The 20,553-nt window shown below is 41.9% G+C and overlaps 1 protein-coding gene across 1 annotated transcript in view; it reads left to right on the forward strand.

Annotated features, from left to right (window-relative positions):
* Cerk (Ceramide kinase) overlaps positions 1 to 20,553 on the forward strand; it is an 88,194-nt gene that overhangs the window by 54,469 nt on the left and 13,172 nt on the right. The window contains exons 4-7 of the mRNA XM_080277259.1: positions 3,599 to 3,732; positions 12,609 to 12,810; positions 14,123 to 14,200; positions 15,850 to 16,166. Of these exons, the coding sequence (XP_080133385.1) occupies positions 3,599 to 3,732; positions 12,609 to 12,810; positions 14,123 to 14,200; positions 15,850 to 16,166 (731 nt within the window). The remainder of the gene's footprint in view (positions 1 to 3,598; positions 3,733 to 12,608; positions 12,811 to 14,122; positions 14,201 to 15,849; positions 16,167 to 20,553) is intronic.

The raw sequence follows: 20,553 nt of genomic DNA on the forward strand, positions 1-20,553 counted from the left end.
GGATTTTATAGTAACCTCTTCCTTCTCTCTCTCTCTCTCTCTCTCTCTCTCTCTCTCTCTCTCTCTCTCTCTCTCTCTCTCTCTCTCTCTCTTCCGTCGTTTCTCCATTCTTTTCCTCCCCTGCTTCCCTCTCACTTCCCCTCCCCAACTTCTCTCTTCTCTCCCATTCCTTCTCCCCATTACCCACCTCCTCCGTTCCTCTCTTCTCTCCATTCCCTCCTCCTCATTCCTCCCCCATTTCTCTCCATACCTAATCACCCCTTTTCACCAACCCCCATAACCCCTCCTCCTTCCTCTCTTCCCCATCCACACCCCCGTTTCTCCACGTACACATTCATTTATATACTTACACGGTTATATGTACACACTGACCCACACACACAGCTTACGTGAGTTCACATACATACATACATACATGCATACATACATACGTACGTACGTACATACATACATGCATATACACTCACTGGTCCATTGTTCTGTCTACGTGAATTGTATTGTTTCAACACACACACACACACACACACACACACACACACACACACACACACACACACACACACACACGAGAGAGAGAGAGAGAGAGAGGGGGGAGGGGGGTCCATTGTTGCAGCGGTGCATGGAGGTGTCGTGCAGTGGAAGTGCAACATGGCAACAGATTCTTGGCAACGCTGTGTCCTGTCTCATAACTATCATCATCATCATCATCATCATCAAATCATCATCGTCATCATCATCGAATCATCATCGTCATCATCATCATAACATCATCGTCATCATCATCATCATAACATCATCATCATCATCATCATCAACGTCTTCATCATCATCACCATAACCGCCAATTTTATAAACGTAAATTATTTATTGTCATCGTAAACATATCATCACATGGTGTAGTATTCTTAGCAGTAAAAAATACGGTACTAGGTGATGATGTATTTCCTCACCACACGCACCACAGTATTACCACACAGGCAGTCCTTCATCATAAGCACAACAAAAGACTTCTGGGAGCGACCAGATGAAGTCGTCGATGTCTTGCTGTCCACTGGGTTTACGAGATGAGCGTAGAGTTGCAACAAGAACAACAACAACAACCGTATATTTTAAGCCTCACCATAATCACTGTTACCTAGAGACTGAAATTTTTCTTTACCATCCCTTTCAGCTAGAGATATCATCATCATGATCATCATCATCATCCCTTTCACTTAGAGATATTATCGTCATCACCATCATGATCATCCCTTTCACCCAGAGATATCATCATCATCTTCATCATCCCTTTCACCTAGAGATATCATCTTTTTCACGTAGAGATATCATCATCATCACCCCTTTCACCTAAAGATATCATCTTCATCACCCTTTTCACCTAGAGATATCATCATCATCACCCCTTTCACCTAGAGATATCATCATCATCACCTCTTTCACCTAGAGATATCATCATCATCACCCCTTTCACCTAGAGATATCATCATCGTCACCTCTTTCGCCTAGAGATATCATCATCATCACCCCTTTCACCTAGAGATATCACCACCATCCCTTTCACCTAGAGATATCACCACCATCCCTTTCACCTAGAGATAATACCACCATCCCTTTCACCTACAGATATCACCACCATCCCTTTCACCTACAGATATCATCACGCCTTTCACCTAGAGATATCATCATCACCCGTTTCACCTAGAGCAGGAGTTCTTAACCTGGGGTCCATGGACCCCTTGGGGCTCCATGGATGAGCTTCAGGGGGTCCGTGAAGGTCAGAATAATTGAGAACAATTTCATGATGCCGTTTGGCATCATTAACTGACAAAAAAAAAAAATCGAAAGTCTTGAAGAATTCTGGTGTTCATTGACACAACCCTACCCCCGTCTGGCAAAGCGAGCTATGGGTGCTGTTATTCCGTTTGCTACTACATACCTTTGTGAGTCAGGGTTTTCAGTGCTTGTTTCTAGCAAAACGAAAAGTCGAACTAAACTGGATGTCAACGATGACATGCGTGTTTCCTTGCCAAAGACCACTCCACAAATTCTCCTTATTCAAGCCAAACAACCCTGTCATTGAAATGAACTTTTGAGCAGAATTAATGTTTTGTTTTGTTTAATTTGTACAGGCTGGATGTATTTCATTTTTTCATCGAGTGGCCATTAGCTTCTCCATGAAAGAGTGGGAAACAGTTCTTTGTAAAGACAGTTTTATACTTGTGTATGTCATACACTGCGTGAGGCAGTTTTCAATAAAATAAAGTACATTCATTGCATGCAAAATGCTGTGTTTGTGCTTATGTGCATTTTTGTAGGGAAGGGGTTCATAGCTTTCACTAGATTCGCGAAGGGGTCCGTGACTCAAAAAAGGTTAAGAACCACTGACCTGGAGATACCATCATCACCCGTTTCACCTAGAGATATCATCATCATCACCCGTTTCACCTAGAGATATCATCAGGCCTTTCAGCTAGAGATATGATCATCATCACCCCTTTCACCTAGAGATATCATTATCTTCACCCCTTTCACCAAGAGATATCATCATCACCCCTTTCACCTAGAGATATCATCATCACCCCTTTCACCTAGAGATATCATCATCACCCCTTTCACCTAGAGAAATCGTCATAAAAATCATCATCACCAGCAGCAGTAGCAACCAGAGTTCAGATATAATTAACTTTATCATCTTACTTAAAAAAGAAAAAAAAATCCGGAGCCAGTTAAGGATCATCTGGGAATACGAAAATTAAAATATTAAAGAAGTGGCCGGATACAAAGGACTAAGATCTGGTGTTTATTAAGTACAAGAAGAAGAAGAGGAAGAAGAAGCCTGTTGCTGTAGTTTTGTCACCTTAAACTGGCCCCAATGTTCGTCTTTTTCAGCTTCTTTCACGTAGCTCAGCGGCAGAAAAATATATTGCTACAGCGCCACATCCTTTACTTAGCACCTCATTCTGACTAACATCATATTCCAGTGTTAATCCATTTTACAACTCAGCATTCAGGGTGGGGAGATGGCAATTTTGGGTTAAATTTGAGTAAAAAGAGTATAATTTCCTGTGATGTTCGGAATAGGAGAGAAACATACTGAGGCGAGATAGTTGGGGATAGGTGGGAGGAAGTGTTGTGGTGGAGTGTATGCATGGTGTCTGTTTTATCGATTTCTCTCTCTCTCTCTCTCTCTCTCTCTTTAATTTTATTATACCCTGCCTAACCTAACCTGACCATACTCTGCCTACCCTAACCTAACCCTACCGTACCTAACCTAACATAACCTAACTTAACTTATCCCAATCCCTGTACCAGCCCACCTCAGCCTACGTCCCTGCCTCACTGTCTTGTGTACCGTCTGCCTAACTCATTATGCCTCTCACTCTGCCTTGCTACTGTATCTCCTTCAGGCCTGCCTCACCCCTGTCTCCCCTAGGTCCGCCTCTCACCCTCCCCCTTCTCTCTCTCTCTCTCTCTCTCTCTCTCTCTCTCTCTCTCTTTCATCTTCGTTTTCTTCTTCTTCGTCATCATCATCTTCCTCTTCTACTTGTTTTTCTTCTTCTCACCCCCAGCCCTGCCTTACTTCTCGTCTCTCCCCCAGGGCTGCCCCATCGTCCTCGCCGTCTGCTAGTGTTGGTGAACCCCGTTGGAGGCAGACGCAAAGCCCCCAGCATCTACGAGACCAAAGTGGCGCCCCTTCTGCAGCGAGCGGCGATAGGCACCTCCCTTGTTGTGGTTAGTGAATGTGGGGAAGTTTGCCTTGTATTGTCTGCTCTGCTCTACCCTACCCTGCCCTGCTCTGCTCTGCTCTGCTCTGCTTTGCTGTATTCCTCTGCCCTTCTCTTTTCTTCTCTTTTGCGGTGCTTTTCTCACCTTCCTTCCTTTCCTCTTTTCTTTCCTTCTGTTCTCTTCTCTTCTCTTCCCTTCTCGCCTCTCCTCCTCTGTTCTCCTTCTCTTCTCTTCTCGTCCCTCCTCCTCCTCTGTTCTCTTCTTTGCTCTCTCATTTCCTCTGCTCCTCTTTTCTTTCCTCTCCTTTTTCCTTCACTCGTCCTTTGCCCTCCTCTCCTCTGCTCTCCTTTGCCTTCTTCTTTCCTCTCTTCTCCTCAGCGTCTACAGGGCCAGAGTGATGCTTCTTCTACAACTTGTAGCGATAGGTGCCTATCTTACTTGCATTAGAAATTTTATTTATTCTCTCTCTCTCTCTCTCTCTCTCTCTCTCTCTCTCTCTCTCTCTCTCTCTCTCTCTCTCTCTCTCTCTCTCTCTCTCTCTCTCTCTCTCTCTCAAATCATAATAACGCAGATTTCCATGAGAGTGGCTTAGACTCATTTTTCTTTGAACCTGAATAAATGTGAAGAACCTCAACCCCTTGATACCGATGACCTATTTTTCATTACTTTCACGCTATCACCAGACGATTTTATTCAGCTTCAGGAGGGACCATTGGTAGGGGAGTGGGTAGTGAAGGCTGCATCTAATCCCTCCAATTTTGAGCCCTCTCCTCAGCTGAATAAACTCGTCTAGAGATAGCAAGAAAAATAAGGCACGTCACCGAACTGAGAGGGATAAAGGTGCTGTTGATTACCCAGACTGACCCCAAGTATTCCTGTTTATCTTTGACCTGACCTGACCTCACCTGAATCTACCTCGCTGGGCTGACGTAGATGAGCTGGGTCTGGAGGGACCTAAAGAAATATGAATGGTTTTTAAATTCATCTTATTAAACGAAGGTCTGATTTTATTTAAAGGACCTTGAATTGATACTACTGGGTTTGGGTGGACGTGAATGAGGTGAATGGATCGCAAATGAATGAATTTATTTCGACCTGTATCGACTTAATTAGACCTGAATGGACTGAACTGAACCTTGGTAACTCTGAACTCACCTGGTTTGACGCCGTAATTAGCCTGCACTGAATTAAACCAGAACTGAAATGAGTGGACGTGAACTGATAGAGATGGGCGTAAATTAATCTACACTTCTACAATGACCGAGAAGTGGATGGAATAGTACCTGAAGTGATATAATAGGGGTACAGAGGCCGAATTAACCAACTGACTTACGGTTTTCCTAGTCTGTTCATACAAGGGATACTAGGCCAGTTTAACAGCTGGTGTTCGTGTGGATATGCGGATGCGACACGGATACCCGGTTGATGAACGCTTTTGTTGAATGTTGAGACCAAAACACATTATTATTATTATTATTATTATTATTATTATTAACCTGTAACCTGTAACCCATAGCCTGTAACCAATTACCTGTGACCCATATCCTTTAACCCATAACCTGTAACACATAACCTGTAACCCATAACCTGTAGCCTGTAACCCATAACCTGTAACCTATAACCTATAAGCTGTAACCTGTAACCTAACCCGGGGACAAAGACGGTCAACCCATCAACTTTCTCCTACTTTCCTTCCCATCCTCCCACCCATATCCTTTACTCCCGTCCCCTCTCACAACCCCTTCAAGCCGACGACGTGCTTTTTAATAATCCTGCAGCCACCAGACGATTTTATTCAGCTGAGGAAAGACCTGTAGGACTGAAGGAGGGGTTGATGAAGCGCCTTTTTTTTATGTTCTTTCTCCCACCAGACGATTTTATTCAGCTTATTTACAGACTTCAGTTCTTAAAGTCTCTCTGAAGCTGAATAAAATCGTCTGGTAGCAAAAGATAATACACCACTGGATTAGAGGGGTTGATCCCATTTTCCTTTAACTCTCTGATTGGTAGGGTTTCTCTCGACTGAACAAAATCGTCTTATCTTATTTTTTCGACTGAACAGAATCGTCTTGTCCTTATTTCTATCGGCTGAACAAAATCGTCTTTTCTGAATTTTCCCGACTGTACAAAATCATCTGCAATTCTGATTTTTCTCAACTGAACAAAATCGTCTGGAGTTGCCCTGATTTTTCTTGACGGAACAAATCGTTTGACATTATCCTGGTTTTCTCTACTGGACAGAATCGTGTGTTCTGAATTATATCAACTGAACAAAATCGTCTGTTCTAGTTTTCGACTGAACAAAATCGTCTGATCTGGTATTTCTTTACTGAACAAAATCGTCGAGTCGTTATTTTTTCAGCTGAACAAAATCGTCTTTGTTGGCCTAAAGGTAAATTCCTGGACGGAGATTTTCGTCCTTTTGCAGCTTATTTTCCGTAGTTCGGTGGCAGAAAAAGACAAATGCTAACTCTACATCTTTTCCATAGCACTTCTTCGTGACAAGCATCATATTCAAGTGTCAGCCCCATGTTACAGAGCTGTACTGATGTTGAGAGGGCAATTTTACGCCAAGTTAAAGTGAACGGAGTGTAACAAATGAGAACATGTCACTCGGGAACATTTATAAAGCTCTTGTCTGCTAATTTGTCTCAGCTGAACTAAATCTGTTGGTATTAGCATAAAAAATTACCAATCGCAGCTATAAAAAAAAAAAAGAAAAAAAAAAGAAAGGTACTAATCGCATCAATATATATATATATATATATATATATATATATATATATATATATATATATATATATATATATATATATATATATGATTCTCATTTTAAAAAGTACGACTCGCAGCTAAAAAAAAAAAAAAGCACAAATCGTAGCTAAAAAATATAGTATGAATAGCAGCTTTAAAAAAAATACGAATTGCAGCTTTAAAAAAAAAAAAAAGTACGAATCGCAGCTTCAGAAGTACGAATCGCAGCTAAAACAAAAAATGGTACGAATCGCAGCTTAAAAAAGGACGAATCGCATTTTTTTTTTTTTTTAGTACGAGTCGCCTCTTAAGAAAAAAAGTACGAATCGCAGCTTAAAGAAAAAAAAAAAGAAAAAAATAATCACAGCTAAACGGTTTTAAAGGTAAGTGTTGACAAAGTGGTTTGAAAATAAACGTAATACAGTAGATGTTGCTGATTTGAGAAACGTATTAAGGTGGTTTGGGCCTAAGAAGCGGGTGTTTAATAATTGGTTAATAGTAGGAGCATATAATTGGGTCCCTCCTCCTCTGTGTAATTGGCAAAAACGTGGTGATGATTGATGATGATGATGATGGTGGTGATGATGATGATGATGATGATATAACAAACAAGTGGAAAGGATGATGATGATGATTATGATGAGGGTGTTATATAAAAAGTAAATAGGAAAGAGGATTGTGATGATGATAATTATAATGAGAGAACAAGAAGGTGGCAAGGGTGATGATGATTATGATAGGGATGATATAAAACAGGTAGGTGGGAGGGAGGATTATGATGATGATGATGATGATTAAACTACCTAGCTGTACGTGAATGGGGAGAGGAAGACCGATGATGATAACCTGGTGTAGTTAGGAGAATGCACTGAGACAGGTTTGGCCATATGGGACGCCTGGATAATGATAGGTTGACAGAGAAAGTGTATAACTGTTAAATTGGTTGGAGAATGAGGAGGAAGAGCTGGAGGACGAAGAGAAAAGGAAGAGAGGTAGGTGTAATAGCTGTAGTTAGAGGACGGTATTAATAGTAGATTGGTCAAAGGGATTTAGGAAGCGCTTAGAGAACGATAGGTTGACTGAGAATATAACCACATTTGGTTGGAGGAATGAGGAGAGGAAGACCGAGAGTGAGGTAGAGAGATTAAGTATGGCAATACGTATGGGAGGGTGAGTTTAATTGGTCGAGAGTAGTACTGACAAAGTCTTTTATTCCCGTCGAGTAAGGAAGCTCCCAAGCACCTATTCCAAAGCGATTTATTTTTTGAAGTGGCTGATTAATATCATTTTGTACGTTATTAATGCAGAGTCTGGCGATATTGGAAGGATTTATATACGGTAACTTCTGTCCATCTGCCTATCCACCCCCACATCCCTAATTTGAGAGTTCGTCTAGAGTGGCTGTCGCCAAGAAAAATAAAAAATCTCCATTTGACCCGCATTCTTGAAAAGTAAGGAAGCTCCCTAAAAGTATTCTTCAGTGATTTATTTTGCTTCTTACACCTTACTGTCCTCTCATGTTCTATTTATGTCTATTGCCAGACGCCATAATCCCGTAAGGGTGACTTTGAGTTATTTGTTTTACGGGGAGGGGCTATAATCCTCCACCAACCCACTTGTTGACACGTAGGGAGCACGTATGGTTTGGTTATATGGTTACCACCCAGCGTTGTAAATGGTTTCCTGGCTTACAGAAAACCATTTGGCTTGTTACTCAATGTAAAGCCACCTGTAAAGGAAAGAAAAGCAATAAGAAGTGACAGGAAAGATGGGAGAACTAGGAAGAGAGGAGGACAGGCACAGAAAAAGAATGATAAAGGCTAAGGAAGATGTAGGCAGCACTAGATCACTCACTTGATCTAGTGCTGCCTACTTCTTCCTTAGCCTGTAGCATTCTTTTTCTGTGCCTGCCCTCCTCTCTTCCTATTTCTCCCATCTTTCCTGTCACTTCTTATTGCTTTTCTTTCCTTTACAGGTGGCTTTACATTGAGTGACAAGCCAAATGGTTTTCTGTAAGCCAGGAAACCATTTACAACGCTGGGTGGTAACCATATAACCAAACCATATGTGCTCCCTACGTGTCAACAAGTGGGTTGGTGGAGGGTTATTGCCCCTCCCCGTAAAACAAATAACTCAAAGTCACCCTTATGGGATTATGGCGTCTGGCAATAGACATAAATGGAATTTGAGAGGACAGTAAGGTGTAAGAAACAAAATAAATCACTTAAGAAAAATTTTAGGGAGCTTCCTTACTTTTCAAGAATATGGATCAAATGGAGATTTTTTTTTTTTTTTTTCTTGGCGACAGCCACTCTGGACGAACTCTCAAATTAGGGGTGTGGGAGTGGACAGGCAGATGGACAGACGTTCGAGTTCAGAGTTACCCCATACCCCAGGGATGCTGTGTGAGGAGTTTAGATGGAAAAGTTAACAGACCGCCCTCCACCTACTAGCTCATAGTCGCGAAGCTGAAATATTTCCTACTACTTAGCCTCTAAAAATTCCCACCTACCTGTCGCTTGAGGACGATAGGCTATAAAGGGTTAAGAGCAGAAGAGGATGCAGGAAAGTCAACGGTATAGAACTGATCGTGGTGTAGGGTCCCGAAGCTAGGCTACAGTAGATAGTGATGCTAATCATGAAAAGTGCTACTTAGCCTCTAAAAATTCCCACCTACCTGTCGCTTGAGGACGATAGGCTATAAAGGGTTAAGAGCAGAAGAGGATGCAGGAAAGTCAACGGTATAGAACTGATCGTGGTGTAGGGTCCCGAAGCTAGGCTACAGTAGATAGTGATGCTAATCATGAAAAAGTGCTATGGAAAAAATGTAGGGCCATGGTATTGTCTTATTTTGCCACGGAGATAGCCTGCATGAAAAAGGACGAAAATCTGGATCAAGTTAAAGTGAAAAGACTATATTGCAAGCCACATGCCCGTCACTCCATCGGGTGTCTTAAACCACTAAACCACCAGACGACGCAGGTAAAACGAGAAAGTTCATTTGCATTTGTCTCGGCGCTCTCCTATTACTTAACCATGATTTATTAGCTAAAGGTACCTGTAATTGCCACGATGCTCTGTATAGTCTCTCTCTCTTTCTCTCTCTCTCTCTCTCTCTCAGTTAGCAATAAGAATTTTGTGCATTCCACAGTTCACTTTCATATTCTCCATTGTCGTAACGTAAAAATTCATTGTTCTTTTCGTAATTTTGACATCTCTTTTTCTTTGCCATTTTCTGGATCTCTTACTTGTTATAATGTCTTCGTTTTCATTCGTATTCTTTCATTTTCCATCCACTGACACGGGTAATAACAATCTGCTTCTTATGACTCAGCTGAATAAAATGTCTGGGGTTAACTGGAATAGAGTACTAGAGTTATCCAGACCGTGAGAGGGGTTAATAGTCATGTATCAACACTCAGACTCACATGACTCACTCTCAGCTGAACAAAATCGTCTGGCGGTAGCAAGAATAAAATACTACGAATTGTCCGGACCGTGAGAGTTGTAAATTATTCACCGCGTCTGTCTGTGCTGTCGATCGTGTCTGAGCGCTGTTGACTCGTGACATTTCCGAAGAGCGGCGGGTAGACTGTGTGGGGAATGGGGGAGACCCTCGCTTCTGGGAATGATAACAGTTCTCCTTAATATTATTTTTTCTTAGCTTTTCTGCCATATGTCATTTCTGATTCTTATTTCTCTCTCTCTCTCTCTCTCTCTCTCTCTCTCTCTCTCTCTCTCTCTCTCTCTCTCTCTTGATAGAGTGTCCAAGGAAATGTGTGAGAAACTTCAGATGTTTATTCTCAGACTAAAATGGAGTAATATACTCAATATCTACGTGGGTCTAGATCTCAGTCGTTGTAGAGCTACGGTACATTACTGATGACCTATTGGACGAAAATGGTCTTTCATTAATTGCCCATAAGGTCATCAGTATCAGTAGCTCCGTCACGGACTCATTATCGCCCGCCTTGTTTTTGCCTGCCTCTGTGTGTGTGTGTGTGTGTGTGTGTGTGTGTGTGTGTGTGTGTGTGTGTGTGTGTGTGTTCCCATTATCTCTCATGAACGGCTTGAGCTATCAACATGAAACCTTCAGGGTATCAAGATATGGTCAAAATCTTGGCTGAGTTCGAATATGGGTATTCGGGGTCAAGGTCAAGGTCACCAAAATGGTTGCCAAAGGTCAACTAGTTTTTACTGTCCACATTTAGCACCATTATATCTCATGAATGGCTTGAGCGATCAACATGAAACCTCAGGGTATCAAGATATGGCCAAAATATTGGACGAGTTCAAAAATGGGCACTCGGGATCAAGGTCAAGGTCACCAAAATGGCTGCCAAAGGTCAACTCGTTTTTATCGCCCGCCTTTAGCACCATTATATCTCATGAACAGTGTGAGCTATCAACATGAAACCTTCAGGGTATCAAGATATGGCCAAAATCTTGGGCTTGGCCAACAGCATATTCTGGCGGGACAATTAGCGTTCGGCTCCTGAATGCTTTTCTTTTATATTGATGCTTCATTTTTTTTTAATATCAGGTCAAGAATAACGTGAAGTTTCTCACATAGCGGAATGACACACACACACACACACACACACACATGGGTGTTGGAGATTTGAGCGCTGAGTTTTCCATGGTTGTTGGTGCGAATCAGTGGTCAATCTTGAGCCCCTTTTTGTTTATCATGGTGTTTGAAGCCCTTTCATGTGACTTCAGAAATGGACTCCTGTGGGAGATGTTCGCTGATGATTTGGTGTTGATTGCAGAGAATAGAAGGGAGGTGGAGAAAAGATGTAGGAAGTGGAGAGATGATAAGAGGCTCAAGAGTTTGATAGTACTGGATGTGCAGATAAAAGTGATGATATCTAGGGCTGCTGGTCGTACTGCAAAAGAAGAGGGAGAGTGGCCGTGTGTGGTTTGCCACATGGGCATGGGAAGTAATTAATCTTTTGCAGTATTTGTGATAAGTGGTTGCCTAAGAGATGTAGAGGTATTGGAGGTAGACTATGAAATAATGCTGATTTCATGTGTGAGGTGTGTCTGGGAGTGCATGTGGAGATGTCAGGCATGAAAGGATTGATGTTGCTGGTGAGTCTCTTGAGTGTGTGGAAGAGTTTTATTACCTGGGAGACATGTTATGTGCTGGAGAATGGGCTGGAGCTAGCTCTGTGGCTATAGTGAGGAGTGGTTGGAAGAAGTTCAGGGAGCTGTGGCCTTTTATGACATTTAGAGGGCTCTCCCTCTTTGCATGCAGTATGTGTTGGGAGTGTAATGCTGTATGATAATGAGACCTGGGATATTAAAGAGGAGGATATTTGTAGGCCCAAATGCACAGAAATAACAATGATTAGGTGGATGTGTAGTGTGTCCTTGAATACAAGGCCTGGAGGGGCTAGATTTACAGTGGAAGAGTTGAGAGAAAGGATGGGACTGGAGTGTATTGGTGTTGTGATAATAGGGGTAGATTGAGATCATCTGGGCATGTGGAGAAGATGACAGTTGGGTACAGAAAGTGAGAACTGCGAATATCAGGGGTAGGGTTGTGAGAAGCAGACCGAAAAAGACCTGGGACTAGGTCATTGAGTGTGACCTCAAGGATATGGGACTAAATAGGGAGGCTGCCAGAGATCAAGCAGCATGGAAAGCCTTCGTTGGGTGACCAAGGCCAACACATGCAAACATGTTGGAGCCATTGTAAATTTAAAAAAAAAAAAAAATTCTCTGTTACTTGGTGGTAGCAGTGGTGTTTCAGTGGCCTTTGACACACAGAAGGGAAATACTGAATGACTGTAAACATTGTGCAGCCATCTTAGCTCAGACAGTTGGCTGGGAGGCAATGTTCTAGCAAATTCGTGATGATTTCACCATCATCATAGCAAAACTGAGTTTAACTTTAAGTTCATCATACTAGTAGTTTATCACATAGTGAACAAATGTATAGCAAGGCCTGGCTGTATTGTACAGTACTTTTTTTTTTTTTTTTAAATCTCAGCATTACATTACACTCTCATACTTCTCAGTTTTCACCTTGTAGGCTCCTGATGTGAATCTGATGGATCATTTCCAATCAGTAATATCATAATCTCAGCCCAGTTGGTATACTCATTACTCCTCTGCCCCAGACTGAGTACCGGGGCCATGGACAAGAGGTATCTGAAAACGTTGGTGAGGGTGTGGATGGGGTGCTGGCAGTGGGCGGGGATGGGCTGGTCAATGAGGTGGCTCTGGGGTTGTTGCTGCGAGCGTGTCGGCAGGTGAACCAAGACCCTCATGATTACACACGACCTCTCCCGTCCACACAGCTCAGGCTCGGCATCATCCCAGGTGGGTTGTTGACCTGATCTTCACATATGATTACAAACGGCTTTCATTCTTCTTGACACCTGATGATGCAGTGGTCTGAAGTGAACATCATGTACTGTGTGCAAGCATGAATTTACAAGAGGCAGCTGATGGTTTTTCAGTTGCTTCATGGCACCAGAGGTGTAGGCTGGTTACCCACCCCCTTCAGGCCAGGAACTTTTTTTTTTTTCTAATGCCTTATTATTTTATTCAGTTTAAGTAAGACATCCCCAGGCTGTGGGGATAGAAACAATCTCTTTACCCTCCTCAGCCAGGGATGTCCTTTTAGTTTTATTCTGGTTGCTGCCTGATTATTTTCTTCAAGTTTGATAAGACATCCCTAGGCTGTACAGATAAACACTTGGAGTGTGATTCATTGCTCCAGCTGTGTTTTTGGGTGAGTGCTAGTCACAGCTTAGGGTGTGCCAAACCAAGCTGCACTTGAAATCTGCACACGGGGGAAATTTTTAGGGCAGGTACAGTAATTACATTTACACTCCATGGGTTAAATGATCTTGACTATGGTACCCAAGTCTTAGGCCCTTACACCTTCAGGGCTCTTGTTTGGCGAGCCACAGTTTGCAAATGCGAGTTTTTTTTCCCTTCGGCGAACAAATTTTACATGGAAGTCGCCTTTTGACGAGGAGAAAATACATCCACTTCAGAACTCAGAAAAGTACAAAATAAGTAAATCTGACTTAAATGAACAAAAAAGCACATTGTGATCGATTATTAATCTTTCCTTCTCGCCATTGTGAATGTTTAAAACCTCATTATATGATTCTAATCATCACAATGTGTAAATAGATATTTTATTGCTCGTAAACTATTTCGGCCTGTAGTCAGTTTGGCTACTAAAAATGTATTTGGCTCGTGAATCTGAAACCTTAGGAGCCAAATGGCTCGCAGCCATCAGCAGTTAGCAAGAGCCCTGACCTTGTGAGGGGTGTTATGGGACTGGTTATTACGCATAACTGTTGACAAAGCCACATATTGTGGTACCAGTTGGTATGAGCTCCAGAAGTCTGTATTTCATTTTATCCAGCAGATGGAGTCACTGCGTGCCACCTCTGTCACAAGCATGCCGCCTGTTGGTGCGCTGCATTTCATGAGACTTTGTTACCGAAAACTTATTACGCTGTCTTATAGTACAGTACTTTCAGAATAACCAACAACTTAATGGTGGTGCCTCTTCCAGAGTGAATATACAGTAACACAGGAAACATGTCAGGTAAGAATATAAGTGTATAAATGAAGACTTGTTTTTATAATGATACATTCTTTTGTCATGCAGGGGGCAGCACTGATGCCACTTGTCACGGGACACATGGGACAAGCGATGTCACCACAGCGGTGCTACATGTGATCATGGGTATGTCACACTTATAAAGGGCCTTGATGATAAAGTAGTTTTAAGCACTGGTCAGAGTGAAGGTCAGGTGTTGTTTGGAACAGTTCAAAGCCCTAGAGTGTAGTTGCGGGTTTTCTGTTAATGTAATTCCATCAGGAGCTTAGATTTTCATTTGCATGCTCATGTCCTGTATTATAGTAGCCTGATGCTGAACTCTTACACCTCACATCAAGCAATAAAAGATACAGCTTCTGCCACACTTGTACCTTGTAGTTAAGGAAGTAACACTTTTTAATAGCTGGGGATGTGGAGAGATATAAACTCATATGTGGGTGTGATTGTTTGGACATAGACTGTTATATGGTTTTGCATTGAAGAGAAACAAACACGGAGATTCAGGTGTGGGAGTAGGCATATGTACTAGATGTGTCTGTGAAGCATAAACTCAGGAATTATTGTACCATACCTGTGGCCATGTACCCAGCTGTAGAATTTGTATTGAATGTGAACAGGATTATTTCACTTGCGCTCACTGGTTAAACTATGAGTTTGAACCAAGTCCTTACAAGTAATGTTAGAAGGACTTGGCATGGGTTTATGGATGGACATCATTTGTCACCAGTCATCATTCCAGTCCAGTTACTTTCCGTGTTTTTGTTTGAAGTGTCGGTATATAGAGCACAGTTCTTCAGTCTTTAGGGGATGTAGTTCAGTGGAGAATGTATGGTAGTTCCACATCTACCATGTACTGCAGCATAGAAAATACAAGGCTGCTTACACTGCAGGTGGTGGGCAGTGGGTTTTCCACATCCGTATAATTGTAGAAGTAGGTGGATGTTGTCCATTTTCCAGTTCCATGCTTATACTCATTTTAGTCACCTTTTATGTAATGCAAAGAATGCACAGGTCTCCAATCCCTTTGGATAAGACATGTATTTGGACACAGGTTGTTACCTCATTAGCTCATTCAAATGTGGAAAAGAGTAGGAGCATTTATGGAAGCTCATGAATGATGAACTTAGGCAAAGCCAAGTTTTTATGATTAAAGTACTGTGTACAGATGTGCATAAGAACTACAGGCTCAGTTGTGGGTGTTAATATGGTCAAATGTGAGCTCAGTTTCAGATACACATGTTTGGAAGAACTTGAATAAAGACTCAGGGCAAAGTGAAGGCTTAGCCTCTATACAACCCAAGCTAAGATTTTGTTATGACCTTACACACAATTTTATGTAAGTTTTGGGGCATCCATAAATGGGTACAACTTGGGTAAGAGTAATAACGTAAGTTCAAGTATGCATGAAGATGTAAATTGCCAAGATCCAGGTATGATTGCAGGTTAAGGTTTAGAATAGACTGCAGCTGTGATTGTAGGATTGGCTGTATATTACCAGGCTTATGCAAACATTTAACTTCAAGTGTACATAAAATTGCAAAAGCAGCTGCTGATGAGAAGCAAGATAGTTATGAATACACATAGAGATCTTTTATAGTTTTTCGTAGCAGACAAATTGTTGAATCATGCTCAACGGAAAATGCAGTTTACGGTATATTAATATCATTTTCCCATGCTGTACATTTGTAGTGCCTGGCATGTAGAACTACTGTACTGTAATTGCAATTTTTGTTAGGGTCAGTGTTTAGGTTGTACCTTATTGATGTGTTGTTCAGGTGACAGTCGCAATGTGGATGTGGCAGCTGTGTACAGAGATGATGAACTTCAAAGTGTTGCCACTACCATGGTCTCGTATGGTTATTTTGGAGATCTGCTCAAGACGTCCGAGAGGTGGCGGAGGCTAGGACCCACACGTTACCTGGTTGCTGGGGTTGTGCAGTTCTTGCGGAATCGATCCTATGAGGGTCACCTGAAAGTCCTAACCCCGGCCACCCCTTTAGCACAGCCCTATGATATTAACAGCTGTAGTGACCAGTGCAGCATTTGTGACAAGGCAGCTGTGTCTGCCCCCAAGCCAGGTGAATGGTTACAGGTAAGACAGAACTGCAGGTAAAACTCCCATGTTCAGGCAAAATGTTGTTTTAAATGAAGCAGATGTAAGTGAGACATGTTTTGGTGCATGTTTCAGGAGTTTAAACACACACACACACACACACACACACACACACACACACACACACACACACACACACACACACAGTATTGTGGTCCCCACATAAAAAGAAAGATATAAACAAGATTGAGAGAATACAAAGAACAGCAATCAAAATGGTCCCTAGCCTGGCAGATCTGTCATACAGGGAAAGGCTGGAAAAACTAGACCTGCCTTCCTTAGAAGAAAGGAGAGAGAGGGGTGACATGATTGCAGTGTTCAGGTACAAGATGGGAGTAGGAAAAATAGACAGAGAAGATCTGTTTGTATGAGATGGGAGAGTGACAAGAGGACACAGAATGAAACTGAAAAAGCCAAGTTGCTTGACAGATGTCAAGAAATATAGTTTTCCATACAGATGCATAGCCCTGTGGAATAGCCTGGACAAAGAGACTATCCAGTCTAAAAACTTAAATGAGTTCAAAGCAAAATTTGACATCGAGAAACACAGACGGGACCCCACGAGTGTAGCTCATTTCCTATATATCACAACTAGGTAAATACATCTAGGTAAATACACACACACACACACACACACACACATTTCTAACTTCAAAACTATTGTAAGCAAGGAATAGATCTTAATTCACCAGCTACTTAATGACTGAACAACTTTAAGCATGACTACTTGAAATGAGGTACACTGTTAAAACTGAGGTATGTCCTGTTTCATTCATTATTTACAAGTTTGAACTTCTGAATACGAGATTAATGGTAGCAAACTAGCAGAAAAACTCACATATCTGGAAATCGTGTGCAAGAGAGGTTGGGTTGTGGTGGGGAGGGAGGAAAGTTAACGGTGTTGATTACCCTCAACCCTCATAATGTTCCCTCCTCCTTTCACTCTTTCACACACAGTTACCTGATAAGTGATGGTCTGTCTAGTGCCCCACCATCACTTCAGTCTTCGTCTTTTTACTTTAACTTAAAACTTTCATTTCTCCACCTTGAATGCTGAGCTGTAGCAAGAGCTTAACACAGCTCATTAAGAAGTACTATGGAATGGATGTTTAGTGGTAGTATTGTTTTACTTTGCCATCAAGCAATGAGTTATAAGCTGAAAAAGGTTGAATATCTCTACCATGCTATGTTAAAAAAAAAAAAAAACTATAGTCTCACACTCAGCAATTCAGTTTTGTGTGCGAGTGTGTAACATGGAACTTTCCCTCATTGTACCATTTAAAATAGATGTATACTAGTACATTCGTGTGTTATGTAAGCATGGGAGGAATACTTAATTGTGAAAGAATATAATTGGAATAGTGGATGAATATAAATGAAAGGTAATACAGAAAACTGGAAACTCTCTATCTATCTATTGCCAGATGCCTTAATGCCATAAGGGGTGGCCACAAACAAATCGCCTCCATCCATGTCCCCCGCCATTTCACTGCCCTGCTCCCAGCTCACACCCCCCTCACTCATATACCTCTCCACTCCATCCCTCCATCTCATCCTTGGCCTCCCCCTCCCTCTCCCTCCCTCCACCTCACTCACATACACTGTCCATGTCAATCTCTCACTCTCCATCCTCTCCACGTGGCCAATCCACCTCAGTGTGTTTCTCCTAATGCTTCCTATCACATCCACATCCACACCACAATGCTCCTTCGCTTCCTCATTTGTCAGTCTGTCTTTTCATGTGACTCCACATGCTCCTTTCCAATAACTCATTTCCACTGCTCTCACGCTTGACTTCTGTCCCTCCAACAAGGTCCAAGCTTCACTTCCATACGTTAGAGTTGGTACCACAATACTGTCATGTAGTAACTTTTTCGGATGAGAAGCGGTGCACTCAATGTGGTTCGCTCTCATCTTAAATGTCGGAAGCAAATGCCTAGCCCCGGGCTCCTACACTCCTCATGGGGCAATGTAGGATTGGATGATGGTTGGATGGAAGTAGCTTTTTCACTTCCATTCTCACTTCCCTGTTTCTTATCACTGCTTTTAAGGAACCAGCAGCCTTTCTTTCCTGTTATACTCTTTCAAGCACTTCACCTTCTAAACTTCCATCCTTACTCATCACACTGCCTAAGTACTTAAATGCACTCACATTTTCCATTTCCTTCTCATCCAACCTCACCGTACATTCACTGACTTCATTCCTCTCGAAGACCATGACTTTACTCTTCCCTACATTCACCTTTAGATTCCGTTTCGTACACACTCTCCCAAACTCATCCTCCAAGCCTTGCAGCTCCCCTTCGTTTTCACTTAACAACACCGTATCAACTGCAAACAACAGTACAGGTAGTTTCCAAACACTGCCCTCTCTCACTAGGGCCGCTTCAACATCCACTGTCGTACCATGTATCTCTTTTATAACCCCATCCATATCCAGATTGAACAACCATGGAGACATGACACATCCTTGTTTCAATCCAACCTTCAAAGAGAAAAATTCACTCAGTTCACTATCCACACACACTGCAGCCTTAGCACCCTCATACATACTCTTCACAGCCTTCAGCAGCTTCCCATCTACTCCATTTATTCTTAATACTTTCCACAATCCTTGTCTATCCACCCATTCATATGTTTTCTCCAAATCCAAGAAGGCCACTTACAGCTTCTTTTTCATCTCTAAAAACTTTTCCACTAAAGATCTGTGAATGAATATCTGATCTACACAACCTCTTCCCTTCCTAAAGCCTCCCTGTTCTTCTCCAACTAATTTCTCTGCTATTTCCCTAACTCTGTCAGTAAGTATGCTACCATATACTTTTCCTATTACACTAAGAAGACAAGTTCCCCCTATGATAACCACACACCTTTTTCCCCATTCCTTTGAACAGGGGAATAATCATACCTGACTTCCAATCCTCCAGGACTCTACCTTCCTTTCAGGCCAATCTGAACATCTTCCACATCCATTCTACTACTATGTGTCCCCCATGCTTCAGTATTTCACCATACACTCCATCAGTTCCATACACTCAATCAATTCCATTTTAACTGTCTTCATTGCTTCCACAACTTCCATCCTACTGATTTCTTCCTGTCTTCTCACCTCTCTCCTTGTCCCAGCCATTCCCCAGCCACTTATACTTGCATTACTTTCTTTCTCTATGTTCAACAGTTCATTAAAGTGTTCTCACCATCTGCTCACTTCTTCTTCCTACTCCACTGGTAATCTTCCATTTTTATCTTTCACTCCCCAACTAACTTCTTTGGCACCCTGTCTAACTCTCTTTACCTCTTTGCAGAACATTTTCTTACATTCCCTCCACTTTACACTCAAATTCCTTCAAAATTCCTCATTTACTATCTTCTTACTCTCTATTACGAATCTTTTCACATCTCTCTTCCTCTCTACATATAACTCTCTCTTCTGTCTCTCAACTTCTTCCATGTCCCTGTCTCTCATCCATTCATTATATGCTTTCTTCCATTGTGCCAAAGCCTCTCTCACCTCTTCATTCCACCATGCTGTTCCCTGAACCCCCTTTCATCTTCTCTTCACCCCACACACCACCTCACATGCTGCACAGATTTCTTCTGTGAATATATTGCACACACCTTCCACATCCCCCATCTGCTCCAGTCTGTATTTACCCAATCACGCCTCTACTTCCCTCTTATATTCAGCCTTTTTTTCATCCTCTTGTAACTTTTCCACCCTCCTTGTATGAACAACTTCCTCCCGTCCTTCCCTTCATCTATTTCTCTATTTCGTTTGGACTTTGAATCTGACCACCACCAAGTGGTGGTCCGAAAGTCCACTCCCCCCAACCTCTATATACTCTTGCATCCATTACACACCTTCTCATCCTTTCATCCACACATGCATAATCAGTCATTGCTTTCCGTTCATTCAGTTCATCACCCACCCTTCTCATCACTCACCACATATACTTATGGATCATTTTGTGCCTGAAGAAACATTCGGGTTTTTTAAATTTGTGAAACACACAAACTGCATATTCCTTTCTAAACTGACTAGACACATCTTGGATGTTTGCAATAAGAGGTAGCTGCCATTAAAATTCACACTGGTTTCAATAGTCATATACAAAGCATCAGATGCAACATCAAGACATGATCAGCAAAATCCAGAACACAAACATACAAGATAAACACAGGCAGTGGCTAGCCAACTTCCTTTCAGGTAGACATTAACACAAAATAAATATATAAATAAATAAATAAACCCAAATACTCAGTCAGACCAAAATTCTAAATTCAGCATACTGTACTTCCCAGTGGTATTCCACAAGATTTAATTTTGTCTCCATCACTTTTCAGATTTTCCCCTATAACTTACTGT

This window comes from Coenobita brevimanus, chromosome 69 (assembly GCF_032717465.1).
Source record: "Coenobita brevimanus isolate Jiangsu-jjx chromosome 69, ASM3271746v2, whole genome shotgun sequence".
NCBI classification, from domain to species: domain Eukaryota; kingdom Metazoa; phylum Arthropoda; class Malacostraca; order Decapoda; family Coenobitidae; genus Coenobita; species Coenobita brevimanus.